Source organism: Scyliorhinus torazame, chromosome 5 (genome assembly GCF_047496885.1).
Source record: "Scyliorhinus torazame isolate Kashiwa2021f chromosome 5, sScyTor2.1, whole genome shotgun sequence".
Taxonomy (NCBI): domain Eukaryota; kingdom Metazoa; phylum Chordata; class Chondrichthyes; order Carcharhiniformes; family Scyliorhinidae; genus Scyliorhinus; species Scyliorhinus torazame.
The window spans coordinates 266,943,319-266,965,567 of record NC_092711.1 but is presented as its reverse complement, the minus strand read 5'-3'; the positions used below and the strand labels follow the sequence as shown (position 1 = coordinate 266,965,567).

Genomic DNA, 22,249 nt, shown 5'->3' with positions numbered 1-22,249 from the left:
CCAGACAGCATTGATACAAGCAGCCATCTGCATAATAATGTAGCAGCCATCTACATACTAATAAGCGATCCCCGGGAACAATTGCAACATTTGGGACAAACAAAGCTAAGCCAGACTCCCCGGCGCCAGCAGGAGCCAACACAAAAGAGGTTAACGGACACCTCAAGACCGCCCATCGATCAGGGAACCGCTCCAGTATTGGAGAAATTGAACCAAGCGATTGGAACGAAGTCCAATCACTTGGAACCAGGTACACGGTCTGCCCCGAAAGGCGGGAAGTCCCTGGGGACTATAAAGTTAAGCCCCCAAGTTCAAATCGTTCTTCTTGACCGGGTCACTCAGCAACGCGAACCAACCTTGACCATGACCGGTACAGCTGCCGCCGATATCCAGTAAGTCTTAAGTCAACGCTCGCTACGAGATAGGCGCTCCTAGCTACCAAGCCGTACCAACTTCGAATCCCGCAGACTCAGAACCCGAACGAAAGGCCATTTGTTCCCCTGACCTGGTGGGCCAGTCCGAAGCTAAGTATAGGCCTGTTAGTCGTAGAAGTAGCTTAGACGTAGAATTTGTGCATGAGTAGCGATCACGGTGTATAATAAATGTGCTTTGATTTGAATCTTACTAATCGGTGTATTGAGTTATTGATCATTACTTGAACTTGAACCTCGTGGCGGTATCATAAAGATGCCTGGCGAATCGAGAGCAAAGGTTATAAAACAGAGCCAATTGAACCAACCAAAAGTTAGCAACACCATATCCCAAACATTGCTTACCAGTCTCTGCGGTACTCTTCTTGTTCAAAACCTTCAGGATGTCTTTGGTTATTTTTTTAATTACGTGTCGGGCTTCATCACGTTGTTTCCCAACACCATACAGAACCACCAAACGCTGATTACATTCATGACTTGCTGATTCTTCCTGTTTTGATATGCATGGGAAGGGTGGAAGAACAGGATGGAAAATAATTTAACAAGAGACACAAACAGAAAATGTAGGCACAGTAGTAGGCCTGTTGTGTTAACTACAGGCTCACTTTTCTAACTACACTTATAACAGATACTGACCTACACTTGACATTAACCACATGCTGAGTGCATCTACTGGTTAGGACAAGGCAAAGGTCTTTAGTTAAAGCTAGTATCGTGTTAACCCACAGTCAGAGTATGTTACAACAGTTAATGATTCAATAAAATAGTGTTGCACTATTTCAAGTGTTGGTGACCTGTATGTGTTCCACGGATCCAGAGCACCCAACACAACATACAGGTCCACAGGTCACTGAAAGGGGCAACACAGGTGGAGAAGGTAGTCAAGAAGGCATACGGCATGCTTGCCTTCATTGGCCGGGGCATTGAGTATAAGAATTGGCAAGTCATGTTGCAGCTGTATAGAACCTTAGTTAGGCCATACTTGGAGTATAGTGTTCAATTCTGGTCGCCACACTACCAGAAGGATGTGGAGGCTTTAGAGAGGGTGCAGAAGAGATTTACCAGGATGTTGCCTGGTATGGAGGGCATTAACTATGAGGAGAGGTTGAATAAAGTTGGTTAGTTCTCACTGGAACGAAGGAGGTTGAGGGGCGACCTGATAAGAGGTCTACAAAATTATGAGGGGCATAGACAGAGTGGATAGTCATAGACCTTTTCCCAGGGTAGAGGGGTCAATTACTAGGGGGCATAGGTTTAAGGTGCGAGGGGCAAAGTTTAGAGGAGATGTACGAGGCAGGTTTTTTTTTTTTTTTTTTTTTTTACACAGAGGGTAGTGGGTGCATGGAACTCGCTGCTCGAGGTGGTGGTGGAAGCAGGGATGATAGTGACGTTTAAGGGGCATCTTGACAAATACATGAATAGGATGGGAATAGAGGGATACGGACCCCGGAAGTGTCAGAGATTTTAGTTTAGACGGGCAGCATGGTCGGCGCAGGCTTGGAGGGCCGAAGGGCCTGTTCCTGTGCTGTACTTTTCTTTGTTCTTTGTTGAAACAGTAATTTCATATAATTAAATGCAGAAAATGCCAAAAATACACATCAGGTTAATCAGTATGAGAGCAAATGATGGGTTACTGTTTCAGATATAGTGGAGGAATCTATCTGAAATGTTAACCTTTTCAGATACGGACAGACACGCTGACCATTCCCAATATTTAGATTTTCAACATTTAAGGCTTTTCTGCTTCTATACAGATTAAGATTAATCTGACCACATTTTCTAGAATACAGAAATAAAAGCTAAATACTGCAGATGCTGGAAATCTGAAATGAAAACAGAAATTGTTGGATAAACTCAGCAGGTTTGGCAGCACCTGTGGAGATGTGCAGGAGTTACACTCCTTTCAGGTGATGCAGTATTTCACTTGCACTTGCTTCAATTTGGTCTACAGTATTCGTTGCTCCCAATACAGTCTCCTCTACATTGGGAAAACTAAACACACACTGGGTGACCATTTGGCAGAACACTTTCTCTTCATCCGCAAGCATGACCCCAATCTTCTGGAAACTTGTCATTTCAACTCAGCATCTTGCTGTTATGTCCACAAGTCCACCAGGCATGCTGCAATGCTCCAGTGATGCTCAATGCAAACTGGAAGAACACCACCTCATCTTCTGGTTAGGCACGTTACAGCCTTCTAGACTCAACACTGAGTCAACAACCTTAAACTGTGAACTTTGTCCTCCATCTTGACCCCCTCCCTCTTTTTGTTTTTCAGTTCCGTTGGGTTTGCCTCAACACAACCCCACTCCTTCCCCACATGGCCACCTATCCCTTATTCAGTTTTGCTCCCATTGAGCACTAACCTTTGTTCTCCTACTAACACATTCTGCTATATTATCTTTATGCCACCATTAGCACTCTTCAGTCCTAATGACACCATTAACACCCCCTTTGTCTTATGTCCATATCTTTGTCAATCTCTCCTTAGCTTCAGCCTATCCCTGACCTTCTACTCTGCCCCATCTCCCCCAGCCGCATATCCCACTACATAATTCATTACATTTTTATCTGTCTTCAGTTCTGTAGAAGGGGTGGTTTAGCTCAGTTGGCTGGACAGGTAGTTTGTGATGCAGAGCAATGCCAACAGCATGGCTTCAATTTCTGTACCAGCTGAGGTTATCCATGAAGGCCCTGCCTTCTCAATATTGCCCCATGCCCGAGGTGTGATGATCTTCAGGTTAAATCACCACCAGTCAGCTTTACCCCCTAAAAGGGGAAAGCAGCCTGTGGTCATCTGGGACTCTGGCATTACTTTTACTTACTAGAAAGGTCATATGGACTCAAAATGTTAACTTTGAGTTTATCCATTATTTCTATAATATAGGTTAGGTCTGAAACAAAATATCAGTGATGTAGAGACAACAGAGTCACAAGGACCATAGGTTGCTCTCCAATTTGAGAGCTGTCTAGTGGTGATTTAACCTGAGGGTCACCACACCTCAGGCGAGGTGCAAGGTTAAGAAGGTAGGGCCTCCATGAATGCCAACTGAATTGAATATTGCTTCGCATCACAAGCCCGTCGTCCAGCCAACTGAGCTAACCGACCACCCCAACACTATCAAGTTGTTGGTTGCAATTTTGAAGTCGCAAAGATTTTAAATTGCTTCTTAAACCAAATAAGAAATTGGAGTATTCACTTTAAATAGTGAAACTTATGCTCATTTGAAGGTCATCAGTGTTGTGGAACGGCCCACCTTTATTTCAGACACACAATCAGCAACAAATATTCCAAGCTTTGGTAGAATAATGGTTATACAGAAAGTCAAGCTTCCTCCTCTGTCCTAAAACCCAACCTCAACTCCAAACTAGAAAAGTACCTCACACTGCACCAAAATTAAACTTTCATAATTTCATCCCAGTTGTGGTTGTTTTGGCACTGGGTTTGTGCCGATTAGAACTGCATTGGGGTTGTCCAAATTTGTTTCACAAAGGACCCTTACAGCCAGCAGAGAAATCTTTACCACCTAGATTGAAACTCAGATGCTAGAGAGGGAAGGCCACTGAATAAAATGCTACACTACCCAAAGTCGATCAAAAAAAATTCAAAGATTATTTAATTGCTCTTACTAGGTACCTCTACAATCTTCTGATTAAATTACTTGTGGAGCATCTATCAACATTAATGCACATTAATCAGTGGGTTGTAATACCCATCATGCCGAATCCATCAATGAACATTATTCTGGTAGTGAAAAACAAGACCTTGGCTTAGAAAAGGGAAAGAAAGTTGAGTATTCAAATTGATAAATATAGCACCGAAAGTAATGCCTGGTGTGATGCAAAGACATGCAGACTAGAAGACAAATAATTCAATCCCCAGTTAAATACTAAATTAACTGTTCTCAATTATGGCATTACAATGTTCTGCATTCTGGGCCACAAGACGGGAAAAACAGCCAAGATTCCCACTTCCTGTGACCTCAGGGTGGTACATGTGATTGGAGACTAGAGAAGAATAGGATTAAGGTTAATTGTGATATCCTAATGGTCAAACAACTCACTTTGCAGGCCTGGATCAAAAAATGATCACATGGACTAAACATTAGAGAGCAAATACCATTGTGGAAATCCAGCAGCCCCTCTAGAAAAAATGGGGAGAAGAGATATCAAAAAAGGGACCAATTCTCCTGGCCATTCTGCCCTATGTCAGTCACAGTGAATCAGTATGTCAAAAAATAACTACATGAAAACAAGTCAACTTAGTTTTATGACAGGGAAATAATGTTTGACCAATTTATTAGAGATTTTTGAGGATGTAACTAGTAGGGTAGAAAAAAGGGGACCCAAAGAACAAAGAACAAAGAACAAAGAAATGTACAGCACAGGAACAGGCCCTTCGGCCCTCCAAGCCCGTGCCGACCATACTGCCCGACTAAACTACAATCTTCTACACTTCCTGGGTCCGTATCCTTCTATTCCCATCCTATTCATATATTTGTCAAGATGCCCCTTAAATGTCCCTATCGTCCCTGCCTCCACTACCTCCTCCGGTAGTGAGTTCCAGGCACCCACTACCCTCTGCGTAAAAAACTTGCCTCGTACATCTACTCTAAACTTTGCCCCTCTCACCTTAAACCTATGCCCCCTAGTAATTGACCCCTCTACCCTGGGGAAAAGCCTCTGACTATCCACTCTGTCTATGCCCCTCATAATTTTGTATACCTCTATCAGGTCGCCCCTCAACCTCCTTCGTTCCAGTGAGAACAAACCGAGTTTATTCAATCGCTCCTCATAGCTTATGCCCTCCATACCAGGCAACATTCTGGTAAATCTCTTCTGCACCCTCTCTAAAGCCTCCACATCCTTCTGGTAGTGTGGCGACCAGAATTGAACACTATACTCCAAGTGTGGCCTAACTAAGGTTCTATACAGCTGCAACATGACTTGCTAATTCTTATACTCAATGCCCCGGCCAATGAAGGCAAGCATGCCGTATGCCTTCTTGACTACCTTCTCCACCTGTGTAGCCCCTTTCAGTGATCTGTGGACCTGTACTCCTAGATCTCTTTGACTTTCAATACTCTTGAGGGTTCTACCATTCACTGTATATTCCCTACCTGCATTAGCCCTTCCAAAATGCATTACCTCACATTTGTCCAGGTTAAACTCCATCTGCCATCTCTCCGCCCAAGTCTCCAGACAATCTAAATCCTGCTGTATCCTCAGACAGTCCTCATCGCTATCCGCAATTCCACCAACCTTTGTGTCGTCTGCAAACTTACTAATCAGACCAGTTACATTTTCCTCCAAATCATTTATATATACTACAAAGAGCAAAGGTCCCAGCACTGATCCCTGTGGAACACCACTGGTCACAGCCCTCCAATTAGAAAAGCATCCCTCCATTGCTACCCTCTGCCTTCTATGGCCTAGCCAGTTCTGTATCCACCTTGCCAGTTCACCCCTGATCCCGTGTGACTTCACCTTTTGTACTAGTCTACCATGAGGGACCTTGTCAAAGGCCTTACTGAAGTCCATATAGACAACATCTACTGCCCTACCTGCATCAATCATCTTAGTGACCTCCTCGAAAAACTCTATCAAGTTAGTGAGACACGACCTCCCCTTCACAAAACCGTGCTGCCTCTCACTAATACGTCCATTTGCTTCCAAATGGGAGTAGATCCTGTCTCGAAGAATTCTCTCCAGTAATTTCCCTACCACTGAAGTAAGGCTCACCGGCCTGTAGTTCCCGGGATTATCCCTGCCACCCTTCTTAAACAGAGGAACAACATTGGCTATTCTCCAGTCCTCCGGGACATCCCCTGAAGACAGCGAGAATCCAAAGATTTCTGTCAAGTAGACCCAGTAGATGGAACTACTTAGATTTCCGAAAGGCATTCTATCAAGCTCCACACTAAAGATTAATACGCAGGGCTGATGAATTGGGGGGCAATATGTTACCATGGATAGAGAATTGGTTAACAGACGGAAAGCAGGGAGTAGGGATAATTGGCTCATTCTCAAATTGCCAGTACTAGTGGCATGATGCAAGGATCAGTTTTAGGACTTCAACTTTTAAAAATCTATATTAATGACTTAGACTAAGAGACTGAGAATAATGTATCTAGGTTTGATGACGATCGAAAAGCTAAATGGGACTGCAAGCTGTGAGGACACAAAAACGCTGCAAAATGACAGACAGGTTAAATGAGTGGACAACCAAGTGGCAGATGGTGTATAATGTGGAGAAGTGTGTGATTATTCACTTTGGTAATAAAGCAGAAAAACAGGAAATTTTATTAAAGGCATGAGACCTTCCTGTTTCTCTAGCCCTTTAGAGATCCACCATAAGACCAGAGACCAGTCCATCAAGTCAGAAAAGCCAGCCTTCTAAAGGGCACAGATAGGAGCGCCACTCAACCCAATAAAGGGAAGTAATGTTAACTTTGAAATTATATTGCTATTAACCCTATGTAAAGGAGGCCAAAAAGGACCGAAAGTAGGATTCCAGTTTCGGGCAGTATTCAACCAGCAAGCATCCAAAATATGCTGATAGTGTTGCATATGTCACCAAGCCCACACAAATGAGATGTCCTCCCAATTACACCACAAACTCTGCTGGGGTCAGCACTACAGTGTGAGATCCTGGCATATCAGCAAAGATTCTGGCCATGGGTCTTTGATCTTTCTGTTTCATAAAGACGACAACAAAAAGCTTAAACATGTTAAACACAAACATTTCATCTCAGCACTGCTGTCCCCAACCGTGCACCCTTACCTCCTTACCTGAGGAATAGGGAAGCGTGTGGCATACTGTATATGCCTGGATTGGTCATATGGTGACGGAAACGCTACTTCATTCATCTTTTCTTTCTGTAATAGCTTCATCTCTTTTTCAGAGGCAGGTTTTTCTGGGGAGGGGCTGGTTTTGGATTCGCAGTGCATTGAAGGAGAAAACATCTATAGATCAGAGGTGGGAAAAAAAGCTCTTGAAATGAGAAGCTTAAATGTAACAATTGCCAGTTGCAGCATTCAATATATTTTCAGTTGCAGCATTCAATGCAATTATATTTTCCTGGATTCCATCACTAAGGAGGCCATTTGGTCCATCGAGTCTGCACCGGCCCTTGGAAAGAGCACCCTGCTCAAGGCCACACCTCCACATATTATCCCCATCTAACCTTTTTGGACACAATGGGCAATTTAGCATGGCCGATCCACCTAACCTGCACATTTTGGGCTGTGGGAGGAAACCGAAACATCCAGAGGAATCCCAAGCAAACACGGAGAAAACGTGCAGACATAGCACAGACAGTGACCCAAGCCGGGAATCAAACCTGGGACACTGGAGCTGTGAAGCAACAGTGCTACCCACTTTTTTCCAACTTGTACATTTTAGATTTTTTTTTTAGAACATACAGTGCAGGAGGCCATTCGGCCCATCGAGTCTGCACCGACCCACTTAAGCCCTCACTTTCACCCCATCTCTGTAACCCAATAACCCCTCCTAACCTTTTTTGGACACTAAGGGCAATTTAGCATGGCCAATCCACCTAACCTGCACGTCTTTGGACTGTGGGAGGAAACCGGAGCACCCGGAGGAAACCCAGGCAGACACGGGGAGAATGTGCAGACTCCGCATAGACAGTGACCCAGCGGGGAATCGAACCTGGAACCCTGGCGCTGTGAAGCCATAGTGCTATCCACTTGTGCTACCGTGCTGCCCTATGATCACAAAATTTTAGCATGTAGGTACAGCACGTAATTATGAAGGCAAATAGATTGTTGACCTTTATTTCAAGGTGGATGGAGTATAAAAGTACAAAAGACTTACTGTAACAGTGCACGGCATTATTGAGACCACAAGAGTGCAGGTTTGATCTCCTTACTTAATGAGGATAGAGAGAATCAAGAGAAGGTTCGCTGGGTTGATTCCGGGGATGAAGGGAGGATTATGATAAGTTGAGCAGGTTGGGCCTATACTCATTGGAGTTTAGAAGAACGAGAGGTGGTTTTATTGAACCATATATGGTTCTGAGGAGGCTTAACATGAGACATGCTGAGAGGATGTTTCCCCTCATGGTGAAATCTAGAACGAGGGGGTAAGATTAAAAATAAAAGATCTCCCATTTAAGATGGAGATGAAGAGGAAGTTCTGCTTTCAGAAGGCTGTTAGTCTTTGGAGCAGTGAAGGCTGGGTCATTGAATATATATAGATTTTTGATCAACAAAGCCAGGATCTTTTTGCATGGTGAAGCAGGTTCAATGGACTGAATGGCCTACTCTTGTTCCTATCTTTTATCATCTTATGATCATCAAAGTGATGGAAAGTACCATCAAAAATGCTGTCAAGTGGCACTTACACAGCAGTAACCTGCTCACCAATGCTCATTTTAGGTTCTGCCAGGTCGCTCAACTTCTGACCTTATTACAGGTCCAATCGTCAATTAAAGAGCTGAACACAGGATGCAAGGTGAGAGTGATTGCCCTTTTAATCATGGCAACATTTGACAGTGTGGTATCAAGGAGACAGTGCAAAATTGTAGTCATTGGCAATTGGGTGAAAATTTCCCACTAGTTGGAGTGATATCTTTTTTTCTTTATTCTTTCTTGTGATGCAGGCATTGCTGGTAAGGAGGAGTGCGCTCTGTGGAATACACCAACACCACTTGGGAAACTCAACACCATCCAGGGAAAAGGAAACCGCGTGATCAGCACTCCATCCGAAACATTCAGTCCCTGCACCACCATACACATTGTGCGTACTGTATACAAGGTGCACTGCTTCAACTCAGAGGGTGCTTTGATTGCACCTTCCAAACTTGTGATTTCTACCACCTAGAAGAACCAGGACAACTGGTGCATGGGAACACCACTATCTGGAAGTTCCCTTCCAAACCACACACCATCCTGACTTGGAAATATAAACCGCTCTTTCACTGTTGCTCGGTCCAAATCCTCAAAATCCCATCTGTAAGTGTACCTACATCAGATGGCCTGCAGCAATCCAACAAAGTGACTCACCACCACCTACTCAAGGGAAATTAGGGATGAGTCACAAATGCTAGCCTTGCCAGTGATACTCACATTCCATCAAATAATTTTTTTAAATGTCCAAACCAGCAACACAACCATCACCCCCTTCTCCATACTCCCCCCTTCACACCACTTCCTGCACAAATCAAGGAACAGGGGCAGGGTGAATGATACATTTGGATCTTACATATTACATATGTGAAGTATGTTAAAATTAACTTACAGAGAAATCAGAACTAAATTCATTTTTGAAGTCATTTTTTTCCACATCTTCAAAGATAGCACTGGAGTTCGGATCTATGTCCATACTTTCTGATAAACCAGGATCCTGCAAAAAACAAATTTAAATCCAATGTTGAAAATGCCGTGGGTTTCTATCACTTTTGTCTATGTTAATCATATCAGAAGCTGCGAGGAAAATTAAAGTGGGTTGGTTATACCTGGTATCCTACTTACTGTTAAATTTCTAACCTCAATTGTAATGCATAGAGTAACCAAGTTGAGTTTAGATGTTTTCTAGGAAAGGAATACAGTCATCTTTCTGGAGTTGTTGGAGGGGGTAAGAAGGTTATGAAAGAGAGAGTAGAAAGAGAAAACCCAATCTGGACATATATCTCCTAGAGGTTGTTTTCATATTGGCTCGAGGCCTCACAGCAAATAAGCAATCGCACTAATTTGACAAATTGTTCACGATCAGAAGCAAAATTTAGCAGAACCATACCCAGGAGGAGAGAAAAGGAAAATTCAAAAAGCAATTTTATGATTTTAGAAATGTTTGAATAAAGTTCAATTGAAGTTTGCAAAGCATACTACCAGAAAAGAACATCAGACATGGAATGCTGGCAGTACAATTTCCCGTTCAGGCTCAATTATCATTTAGGAAAGAGGGGGAAAAAGAAAATACAATTACATATAATATTAACCCAATTCTTAGCCAAGAGCATCAAAGTATTCTTTCCTATTTTAAGATGGGAGATGGAAGAAAAAGTTATAGAAGAGACTTGCAGCAGTATAGTGTCTTAGATAATAAAAGCAGAAAAGCAGGTCTGTCATGTGGAAAGAGAAACAGTTAAATTTTCGAGTCCATATGGCATTTCTAGAGAACTCAAGTGTCTTAGAATAGTCTCTGAGAATAACTGGTGTTACATACACATTGAATTCAAAATTAAGTGATGATTTTTATTTTACCCAAATGCAGGAGCCATTTTGCACAGAGCAGGATTTGACAAAAAGCAACATATGAGCAGCTGATCTGTTTTTGTGATATTGGCCAAGGGAGCACTGACTACTCCAAAAGAACTCACTGGATTTCTTGGAACAGTGCCTTTGGATCTTTAATATGCACTTTAATCATCAGCATACATGGCTGCAATTTAGCATATGATCTATCAAACAGCTCATCTGACAATTCAGCATTCCCTCAGACTGCACTGCACATGTCCTAGTCTTGAAATGGAGCTTCAATCCATAACATTTGACTCAAGGTTGGGAGCACTGCAACTGAGCCAAGCTTTGGGCAGCAAAAGGAAGTAATAAGAAAAGTTAAGTTAAATATACGTTTACGTTAACCAGTTAAGTCAAATGAAAACGGTGGGCATAAAATTTACTGGAATCAGAATTCAATTTATAATATTAGTATAATTAGGAATACGTGTTATTGCATTGCTACATTCACTCTTGGCCTGTTAAAAGGAAACTTTAATCCATCTCACCACCACTATGTATCATACAGATGGAAATATTTTTGCAGCAGATGCACAGATTGCTTTTCACGTCAGAGTCAAACTATTCTTTGAAGCCACTAAGGCCATGACACAGCACGTGACACTTTTTCCAGTGTGTTGGATGATCAGCCATGATCATAATGAATGGCGGAACAGGCTCGAAGGGCCAAATGGCCTACTCCTGGTCCTATTTTCTATGTTTCTGTATTCAAGTTAGAGATTGTTAGATTTTTGTATACCAAGAAAATAAAGTGATAGTTCAAGAAGGTGCAATTAAACAAGACGATCAGACATTAGAGCTGAATAATCTACCCCAATTCCTATTTCTTATGTTGTCAGTCAATAATTACCAGGCACAAATGCAAAATGTTCCGCAGACTATTTAAAAAAAAAGCAATGAAACATTACTAAGTGCCAGACACTGTGAAATAGAGAAAGAAGCTTTTAATCTGAAAGATATTACAAGAGAAGTTGAGTAACACAAGTCACAAGAACAGCAACAAAATATAATTTAACTACAAAGCTTGCGCTGAGTAACACCACCAGTACATAGAAATTGATTAAGTCAAATTACAAGAACATCGGATATAGTGAAATAGGAACAGCATGCCATTTAGCCTATTAAGCATGTTCTACCATTCAGGGAGATCATGCCTGATCTGTGACCTAACTTCCTTTTGTCCCTCAATACCTTTCGTTAACAAAACAATCTATCAACCTTAGATTTAAAATTAACAATTGATCGAGCATTAATTGTCATTCAAAGAGAATTCCAAACTTCTATTAACCTTTGTCTGGATGGTGGTCCCATTTCACCCCTGGAAGATCGAGTTCTGAATTTCAGACTAAGTACTCTAGACCTGGACCGCTTAACCTGCAGAAGCCGTTTTCTTCCATCTATCCGGTGTGTTCTCCTTAATAGCTTGAAAAATGTCAAGAAAATTACCCTTTAACCTTCTAACTCCAGAGAATATAGCGGTACTTTTGGTAATTTCTCCTTGTAATTTAATCCTTGGAGTTCAAGTATAATTTTAGTGAATCTAAGTTCCACTCCTTCCAAGACCAATATATTATTCTGAAGACGTGATGGCTAGAACTGCTCACAGATGTGAATTAATCAGGGCTATGTATAGTTGTAGCATGGCTTCCATACTCTTGTACTCCATTCTTCTAGATATTAAGGCCAGCATTCCATTAGTATTTTAGATGATTTGCTGGTCCTGTTCACAGACACTTCGATGATCTCTGTATCTTGACGATCCCACAATCCCAACCCTCACTCACAAGTCTCAATGGATCTCCACTGATTTTCACCATTTTCCACTTCAAACTCCATTACTACATGGAACTCCTGGATTTCTACTGAGACTTTTAGGACTATGTTCAGTAATTATACCTTATTTTTGATATCATTGGTTTGTTTGACTATAGGGAAAATCCACCAAAGTTGAAACATCAGCGTGCCGGAAAAAGTAAAATGCAAGTTTTCTGTAGCATCTTTCTTTTCTTTTGTTTTAAGGGAATCGATTTGCATTTTCGTCACCTCATATTTTCTCTAAAGGTGTCACTGAATCATGTTGTCCCTGTTTTGTTATTTCACACATACACTTTCCAGCACAATGTCCAGCTATATATACACATCAGCAATGGTTTGCCAAGTTATTTCATCTCGCCCTCACTGGAAGCCACATTCCCTCCATCATAATCAATTTGGGTAGTGAGGAGGACAGTAGAAAATCAAGCCCCTTTCAACCTACCCCAAGGCACTATGCTACAATATCATAGAATCAGGGAATCCCCACAGGGCAGAAGGAGGCCATTCGGCCCATCGAGTCTGCATCCATCCTCCTAAAGAGCACCATTCTTAGGCCCACTCCCCCACCTTATCCTTATAACCCCACCTAATCTTTGGACGCTAAGGGCAATTTAGCATGGCCAATCCACCTGATTATGATATATAAATATGTTCCTTGTCAGACAGAAGGTAGTAAATTAACTTTCCATGGTTCAGTTGCCAAATGCACTGAAGGGCGTGCACAGAAAAAAAAACATGTGTCACTCTGTGGTCTGAGATGATAAGCAACCTCAGCTAGGGAGGTGGCAGAAATATTGTATTTGCCCTGGGTGATCCTAAGTTGCTGGAAAGCAATGAAAAGTTAGGAATTCCATTCTTAATCTTTATACAGCAATCCCTGACAACAAGTGCAAATGAGGTCAGGTAAAAGTAGAAGTCAGGAATGGTTGCAAAAATAAGTTAAATGTTTACTTTCTAGACTAATCACAAAAAATACCAGAAGACAAAAGCAAGTCACTGCGGATGCTGGAATCTGAAACAAAAACAGAAAATACTGAACAATCTCTGCAGGTTGGACAGCATCTGTGGAGAGAAGGGAGCTAACATTTCGAGTCTGGGTGAGTCTTTTTCAAAGCTGGAGAGAACTGGAAATAGGGTCAGATTTATACTATTATGGGGGAAGGAGGAGGGAGCGTGGAGCCGGACAGAGGGCCAGCGATAGCCGGAGATTGACAAAGATGTCATGAACAGAAAGACAAAGGAAATGTAAATGAAAGTGATCAAGGCTAAGAAGGGTGCTGATAGTAGCACATTAAGAGATCAGAATTTATTAATGGCAGAACAAAGGTAAGCAGTGTGTCAGAGGACAACTAGGAAAAGGGAAGAGGTGGCCCAAGTGGGGTGGACAACAATGGTGAGGAAAAGATAGATCGATGGAAGAAATGAAAATAAAATTATGGAAATAAAAATGGGGTGAAGGTGGAAGAGAGAGTTCACAGTCTGAAATTGTTGAACTCAATGTTAAGTCTGGAAGGCTGTAATGCGCCTAATCGGAAGATGAGGTACTGTTCCTCCAGTTTGCGTTCGGCTTCACTGGAACATTGCAGCAGACCAATAACAGGCATGTGAACATGAGATCAGGACATTGAATTGAAATAGCTAGCGACTGGAAAGTCTGGATCCTGCTTGCGGATGGACCGAAGGTATTCTGCAAAGCGGTCACCCAGTATGCATTTAGTTTCTCCAATGTAGAGGAGACCGCATTGGAAGCAACAAGCAACAGACCAGATTGAAGGAGGTGCACATGAAGTGCTGTCTCACATGAAAAAATGAATTTAGGCCCTTGGATGGCAAACATGAATGAGGTAAAGGGACAGGTGTAACACCTTCTGCGATTGCATGTAAAGTTGCCGTGGGAGGAGGATGAGGTTTTGGGGGTGATGGAGGAGTGGACCAGGGTATCCCAGAGAGAATGATCCCTGCTAAATGCTGACGGGGGAGTGAGATGAAGATGTGTTTGATGGTGGCATCATGCTGAAGTTGACAGAACTGACAGAGGATGATCCTTTGAATGCGGAGGCTGGGTGGGGTGAAAAGTGAGGGCAAGAGGGACACTATCCTGGTTCTGGGAGGGTGGGGAAGGGGTGAGAGTAGAGGTGGGGGAGATGGGTTGGACAGGGTTACCCTTTGTTCTGCTATTAACACATTCAAATCTCTTACTGTGGCAATATCAGCACCCTACTTAGCCATGATCATCCCCCATTTACATTCCCCTCCCACAACAGTATAAATCTGACCCCATTTCCAGTTCTCTCCAGCTTTGACAACGAGTCATCCAGATTCGAAACATTAGCTCCCTTCTCTCTCCACAGATGCTAGCAGACCTGACATTGTCTGGTATTTTATGTTTTTGTTACAACAAAACCCACTTGTGGAAGGCACTGGGGCTAGCACTGTGGAACTGCACCTCCAAAAAGAATCAGCAGTCAGCAGAGGTGGGATAAAAGTTGGAGTACAAAAGGGAGCACCTACTAGGAATTGGAAGATGTCTTTTGAATAAACAAAGTTCTGATTGCGAACACTCTGCATCACTGTTATGTGACAGCTCCTAAAAGCAGTCCCAAGCTCTGCTGCGCATGAAAACCAACCAAGCCACCCTCAAAAGTTTTATGTTTAAGATGGCATCGTTTCCCTGTCAGTTAAAGCTCTGACTGATTGCTGCTGTATAGGAAACACATTATTGTTTCAGTATTTCAGTATAGTTCGTTATTTAAACACAACTGGAAAGAAAATAATTAGTGGGTAAATAAGTAGCCAGGTAGGTATTAATAATCTTAAAATAACCACTAACTAATTAAAGACATGTTGATACTTAACCCGGGATCATTTGTATGTACCAAGCTGCCCTCTCCATTGCTCACCAGCATTTACATTACTCAGGGGTTAAAAAAAGACAAATAAGGAAATAATAATTCGGTGATGCAACTTTTGGATTTTAAAAGCCTGAAGATTGTCGCAGAAAAAGATGGTTGAAAAATATAAGAAGTTAAGAGTTTCTGAAAAGAATCAGTTGTATGAGGCCACGAGGTGAACCCTGGTTGTAACTTAATGCAGTGAAAGAGTTCTTGATCTGCTTTTGTGGAAGTGATGGGAATGTGTGAAACAGATAAACTAAAGGCACATGTAGGTTCTCAGGTGGGCGTTCAGCTTTCTGGCTCAATCTTTTTAAGGAAATGTTTAACTTTGTCTGAACTCAACTCAGCTAATCTTTGTTTTGTTTCTGACCTTGATTTCATATTTTAAAGAATTTGTCAGCCAGTAAAATATTCAGGCATTTTGTTCATGGCTTCAGTGATCAGCACCAATGGCACATTCTTTCGCTAGGTTTCAACAGACAAGGAAACTCATCAGTATATTGTGTCTCTCGATCTAGCTACTAAAAAAATGCACATTGGCAGAGCTTCTGGTGCAAAGTCTCATTCCACAGGGACAGGTCCAAGTTGATCAAATCTTGTATAATCTGAACAAACATATGCACCAGTATCCAAATATGCGGGACATGCTACCAAGCTTTCAACACAGCAAACACAGACTACACTGTCCTCTGGAATAAACTTAGTCAATAAAACCCCCTCAATGCCAATCCAAAATGCAACTTTTCACATTCCCACCCCCAACCCCACTTGTACGTTTAATACCTCAACCTGGAATGATAAGAGATGAGCTTGGTCAGACACATTCCAGTCATTTGGCTTCTTTTATTTGTCTCCACTAGGATAGTTACATCCAATGTAAATATAATAGCCACCAGATATTCTAGCTCAACAGCCCACAACCATTTTGGTAACATATTCGACATTAAGATTGTGGCCCAAAGAATTCCTCAAATTAGAGGACAGAGGAAATTATTATTCAAAATATCAATCCAAACATTATCCCTGTTTTTCCCCTTACCTCCAGTTTAACACTATTATTTCCTTCATGTTCCTTCCGCTCCTGCTCTTCCACAGCGTCATCAACAGGCGAGCGGGGTCTGGGCACATGCTGCTCTGATGACAGGTCTCCTCTGGATATCAGTGTGCACATGTAGACATTGTGAGAGAAAACGTCGTGGCGGATCAGCTCACAGAATAGGAGTACCAGGTTGGCAAATTCAGCCTTTTCACTTTCACTACTAGGATCAGCTGGAAGATAATTAAGAGAAGGTCAAGGGCAGCAAATGAATTGCTCGTCTATGCTCTAACCAGGGATGAGCAAACAGCAGCCTGCAGCATACATGCTACTACCGAATGCCTTAGTCCCGTTACTGAGCATTTTATATAGGCTACTTAACAGCTAGAGGGAAATTCAGCATAACATTTATAGGGAAATTAGAGAACAGTCTACTAACTAAATGCAAGGCCAGTATTTATTGTCCATTCCTAACTGCCCTCAAGAAGTTGAGGATGAGCCACTGAGGTCTAAGGTTGTTTAATTTACCCTTGATGTTGTAGGATACAGAGTTCCAAAAATTTGACCCAGCTGTCAATTTTGTGACTTCAAGGGTAACTTGTAGGTAGGTGATTGTGTTCCCATGTGTCTTATTGCCCAAGTGGTTAGAGGTTGCAGTTTTGGAAAGTGATGCCAAAGGGAGCTTGGCAAGTTGCTCCATTGCATCTTGTAGATGGTACACACTGCTGCTAGTGTGCCTGGGTTGGGGGGTGTAAATATTTAAGGTGCTGGATAGGATGCCAATCAAGTGGGCTTTGGCCTAGATGCTGTTGAGTTTCTTGTACTCTTTTAGGCAAGTGGGGAGTATTCAATTACATTCCTAGCTTATATCTTGTCGAAAGTAGACAGGCTTTGGGGAGTTAGGAGAGAGTTATTCACTGCAGAATGCCCATCTCTGACTTGCTCTTGTAATTTCAGCGAGTTATAATAGTTACTAATAAAAGGTCATCAACCTGAAATATTAAATTTGTTTCTCTCTTCACAAATTCTGAGCACTTCAAACATTTTCTGTTTTCATTTCAGATGTTGAACTACAAAAAGGACCCAACCTTTATATGGCAAATGCAATAATATTTGCATACGTCATAGTAGGTGACATCTTGATATGGCATTTAAATCTTGAATTCCCCATGGGGAAATGGAGCATGTATAGCGATATAGTTACTTGCAAACTTTAATACTTAACTACTCAATAAAATGTGCTATACCGACCACAAAGTGAATTAACAAAATATCCTGAGTGTCATGCAGATGACTCAAACCAATTACCAACCCACATTTCTTCATGATTTCACATGGAATACAGGAGCAGCAGTTTCTTTTTAACATCAACTATTGTGCACATCTCACAGAATTTCCACCTCTGAGTCAAAGGTTTGTGGATTTGGGCCTCATACTTAATGTAGAACACATAATTTGAGCTAACATTGTACAGAGCTAATGTTGCATCATCCACGGTAATATGGTTGCCTGCTGGTGCAACTTTAATAGAAGTCAGAGAGAATGTTTTTAATCAACTGCAGAAATTAGGTGCAAGTGCACAGCCAAGCATTACAGATGTGTGCTTCTTGCTCTCCGACAAGATTTATACCAGCAGTTTTTGCAGAAATCCCAGCCTGACTGTTCCAGTGAGTGGACATCTTGTTATTTTAAATCAGACATAGATGAAACTGGAAGTAGCAGTCTTCCAGAAAATTGTCCGTCTCAGATGTTATAGCTTTCCAAAGTAAAGTTAAAGTGCAACGACACCCATTGTTTCAAACTTGCAACTAGTTTATGGTCAAACCTTAGGATGAATGCATAAGCGTGCACTTGAGATTAATATTTTACTGTTGAGCAATGAGCTACAGTTTATTCATTCTGGTTCCTGGCAGCACCTTCATGAAACCTTCTCCACACCACCCCTCCCATACAAATGCATAATATGATGTAAATCCCACCAAACTGCATTATCAAATTTTAGCACATGGCCTAATTGTGTGAAAATGACAGATTCCAGGATTCCAAAGAGCAATTTTGTTGGGTTTGCTGCCACAGCACAGTACCCCTATTTCCTGCAACACACTTACTCAGCATTGGAGCTTGGGTATCCAGGAATTGAAGCAACACATCCTGGAAAACAGGAATGCTGGCACTGGTGAGAGAGCCAGATGACACAGATCCCTTCTCATCTACTACCTCTGATTCACCACATCTCTAGAGTAAAGAATAGATTATAAATATTACTGGATTCACATAAATATACAGCAGAGAATGTTTTTAAAAAAATCAATTTGATGTTAATTCACAATACATATTCATGATACAAACTAAACGCCTCACTTTAGTTTTTCAAATCTTATAAATTATATTGTTTTCTCCCGAGTACTTTGTCCTCACCTCAAATTTCACTTTTCCTCAAGGGAACAAACTAACTTCAAAATAATGTTGACGAACTCTTCCAGCTAAAGCTGGTAATAATAATAATGTTTATTAGTGTCACAAGTAGGCTTACATTAACACTGCAATGAAGTTACTGTGAAAATCCGCTAGTCGCCACACTCCGGCGCCTGTTCGAATACACAGAGGAGAACTCAGAACGTCCAATTCACCTACCAAGCACGTCTGTCGGGACTTGTGGGAGGAAACCGGAGCACCCGGAGGAAACCCACGCAGACACAGGGAGAACGTGCAGACTCCACGCAGACAGTGACCCAAGCCGGGAATTGAACCCGGGTCACTGGTGCTGTGAAGCAACAGTGCTAAACACTGTGCTATCGTGCAGTCCCCTTATCAGGTTTCGCAAGAAATAGGAAATCTTTGACTTCTAAAGCACTACATGTCCTCAGAATGTCCCGAAGCATTGGACACTAATCACAGAATGGTTACAGCATAACAGGTGACCATTGGGCCCATTGTGTCCTCACTGGCTCTGTGAAGGAGCAATTTAACTAGTGCCATTAGTTGGCCTTCTTCCCAAAGCCCTGCACATTATTCCCATTCAGGTAACAATCCAATTGACTCTTAAATGCCTCTATTGAAACTGCCTCGACCACACTCTCAGGCAGACCCCAACCAGTCGCTGTATGAAAGTTTTTCTTCATGTCTCCATTCTTTCTTTTGTCAATAACCTTAAATCTGCACCCTCTTGTTCGCGGTCCTTTCACTAATGGCAACAATTTTCCCCTCTCTACTCTGTCCAGACCCCTCATGGTGTTGTATACCTCTATCAAATCTTTCAACTTCTCTTCTCCAAGGGAAAACAATTCCAACCACTGCAATCTGTGTAACTGAAATTCCACATCCTTGGAACTATTTTCGTGAATCTTTTCTTCACCCTCTCTTAAGCCTTTAAACCGTACCTAAAGTTTGGTTTCCAAAAGTGAACATAATTCCCAGTTGAGGCCGAATGAGTGTTCTATACAAGTTTAACATATAAACCGTCTTGCTTTTGTATGACCCTATTAATAAGCCTCAGATGCTGGATGCTTTATTAACCAGTATCCAATCCATTCTGGTACCTTCAATTGCTTATGCATATATATGGTGCCACTGCTCCTGCATCCATTATAACCCTTCATTTATAATGCTCTCCACGTTCTTCCTACCAAAATGAATCACTTCACACTGGTCTTTCAGACCAGATTTCATCTGTCACCTGTCTGCCCATTCCACCAACCTTTTGAAGTCTATCACTATGCTCCTCCCCATTTGCAAGATTTGTATTATCCGCAAATTTGAAATTGTACCCTGCGCACCAAGTTCTAGGTCATTAATACATATCAAAAAGAGCAAAGGTTCAAACACCAAAACCACAACAGACCTTCCTCCAGTCTGAAAACATCCATTAACCACTACACTCAGTATCCTGTCACTCAGCTAATTTTATCCATTCACTATTGTCCCTTCTATTCCAGATAACTTTGCTTAGACAACTGCTGTGTGACACTTCATCAACCCTCTTTGTTACTTCATCAAAAACCTCAAAAAAGTTAGTTAAACTCAATTTTTCCTCAACAAATCCACATTGACTCCCCATAATTAACTCTCATTCGTCCAAGTGACTATTAATTTTGTCCCAAATTATCGTTTCTAGAAATTACCCCACCACTGAGGTTAAACAGACTGCCCTGTAGTTACTGGACTTTTTATTAACACTTTTTTAACAAAGATGCAACTTTTGCAATTCTCCAGTCCTCTGGCACCACCTTGAGTACAGGAAGGTTGGAAAATTATGACCAGTGCCTCTGCAATTTCCACTCTCTCTTCCCTCAGTACCCTTTGTTATGGGCCAGGGTTTAGAGAACCCCAAAGTGTATCATGGAGTTCACCTGACCCACAACTTTTAATAGATTGTGGTATGGGGAGCACACGGCCCACTCTACAGGTGTGGTACAGCAGAAATGGAAAAGTATTTTTTAAAGCAAAACAATGTTTATTCTATGAACTCAAGTTAACCTTTTTAAAACATAGTGAACATCTTAGCAACCATTAATTCAAATACAACCCCAAAGAATACAACACTAAGTAATCCTTTAAGCTTTCCTTTTAACATCCATAAGACTTAAAACATCTTTTACCGGAAGCACATCAGGTTAAAGTCACTACTGTTATTAGTTTTAAATCACCAGGATCGATTTACAGTCTCTAGATTACAGAGAGAGACTCTAATACACCTTCTGGCTGTGACTGCAGCTATCCAGCTCTGAAAACGAAACTAAAACACACCTTGCAGCAAACAGCCTAAAATGAAAGTAAAAAGCTGACAGACAGCCCAGCTCCACCCACTCTCTGACATCACTGCAGTAATAAACACACATTTCTTAAAGGTACTCTCACTACAGATACTTATATACTCACCCATTTATAAACACCCATTTCTTAAAGGTACTCTCACATGACACCTTGAATGTATCTCATTCAGCCCTGGTGCCTTATCAACCTTAAGTACATACAACCTACCTAATAACTCTTCCATGTCAATTTTAAACACTTCAAATGTCTAAAATACCTCCTCTTTCACCACGACCTGCAACAGTACCTTCAAACTCGGAAAAGAAAGGTGCAAAGTACTTATTTAATGCTCAGCTATGCCTCCTGCCGCAATAAGTAAATCTCCTTTTTGGTCACCAATTGGTCCAGCTCCTCCTCTTACTACTTATATGCCTATCGAAAACCTTGGAATTTCCTTTTGTTAGCTGCCAGTCACTTTTCAGATTCTCTTTGCTTCTCTTATTTGCTTTCTGTCATCGCCCCTGAACCTTCTGTATTCAGCCTGGTTCTCAGTTGTATTATCCATCTCTTTCTGTCATAAATAGTTTTTCTTCTTCATCTTAATCTCATTTGTTGGTCAAGAGAGCTCTGGATTTAATTGCCCCAATCTTTCGCCTTTGTAGGAATATACCTTGGCTGTGCCTGACTATCTTTTCTTTAAAGGCAGTCTATTGTTCAATTACCGTATTGCTTGCCAACCTTTGATTCAAATCTATTCGGCCCAGATCCATTCTTACCCAGTTAATTACTCTTTCTCCAGATTGTTCTTTGTCCTTTTCCATAGCCAATCTAAACTTTATGATGCAATAATCACTGTCCCCTAAACATTCGCCCAGACACATGATCCACTTGGTCCACCTTCAATCCCAAGAACCAGGTTTAGTAGTGCTTTTGTTCTCATTGGATTCAAAACATACTACTGTGGAAAATTCTCCTGAACACATTCTAGGAATTCTTGATCCCCTCTACCCTTTACTATCCCATTCTATATAATCCAGGCATTAAGTCCCCGATTA

At 41.7% G+C, this 22,249-nt stretch overlaps 1 protein-coding gene across 1 annotated transcript in view; it reads right to left on the bottom strand.

The window, feature by feature from the left end:
• med12 (mediator complex subunit 12) overlaps positions 1–22,249 on the bottom strand; it is a 225,697-nt gene that overhangs the window by 113,247 nt on the left and 90,201 nt on the right. Inside the window, exons 12-16 of the mRNA XM_072505518.1 lie at positions 18,551–18,677; positions 16,446–16,675; positions 9,697–9,801; positions 7,224–7,397; positions 777–921 (exon numbers count right to left, since the gene is read on the bottom strand). Coding sequence (XP_072361619.1) covers positions 777–921; positions 7,224–7,397; positions 9,697–9,801; positions 16,446–16,675; positions 18,551–18,677 — 781 coding nt within the window. The remainder of the gene's footprint in view (positions 1–776; positions 922–7,223; positions 7,398–9,696; positions 9,802–16,445; positions 16,676–18,550; positions 18,678–22,249) is intronic.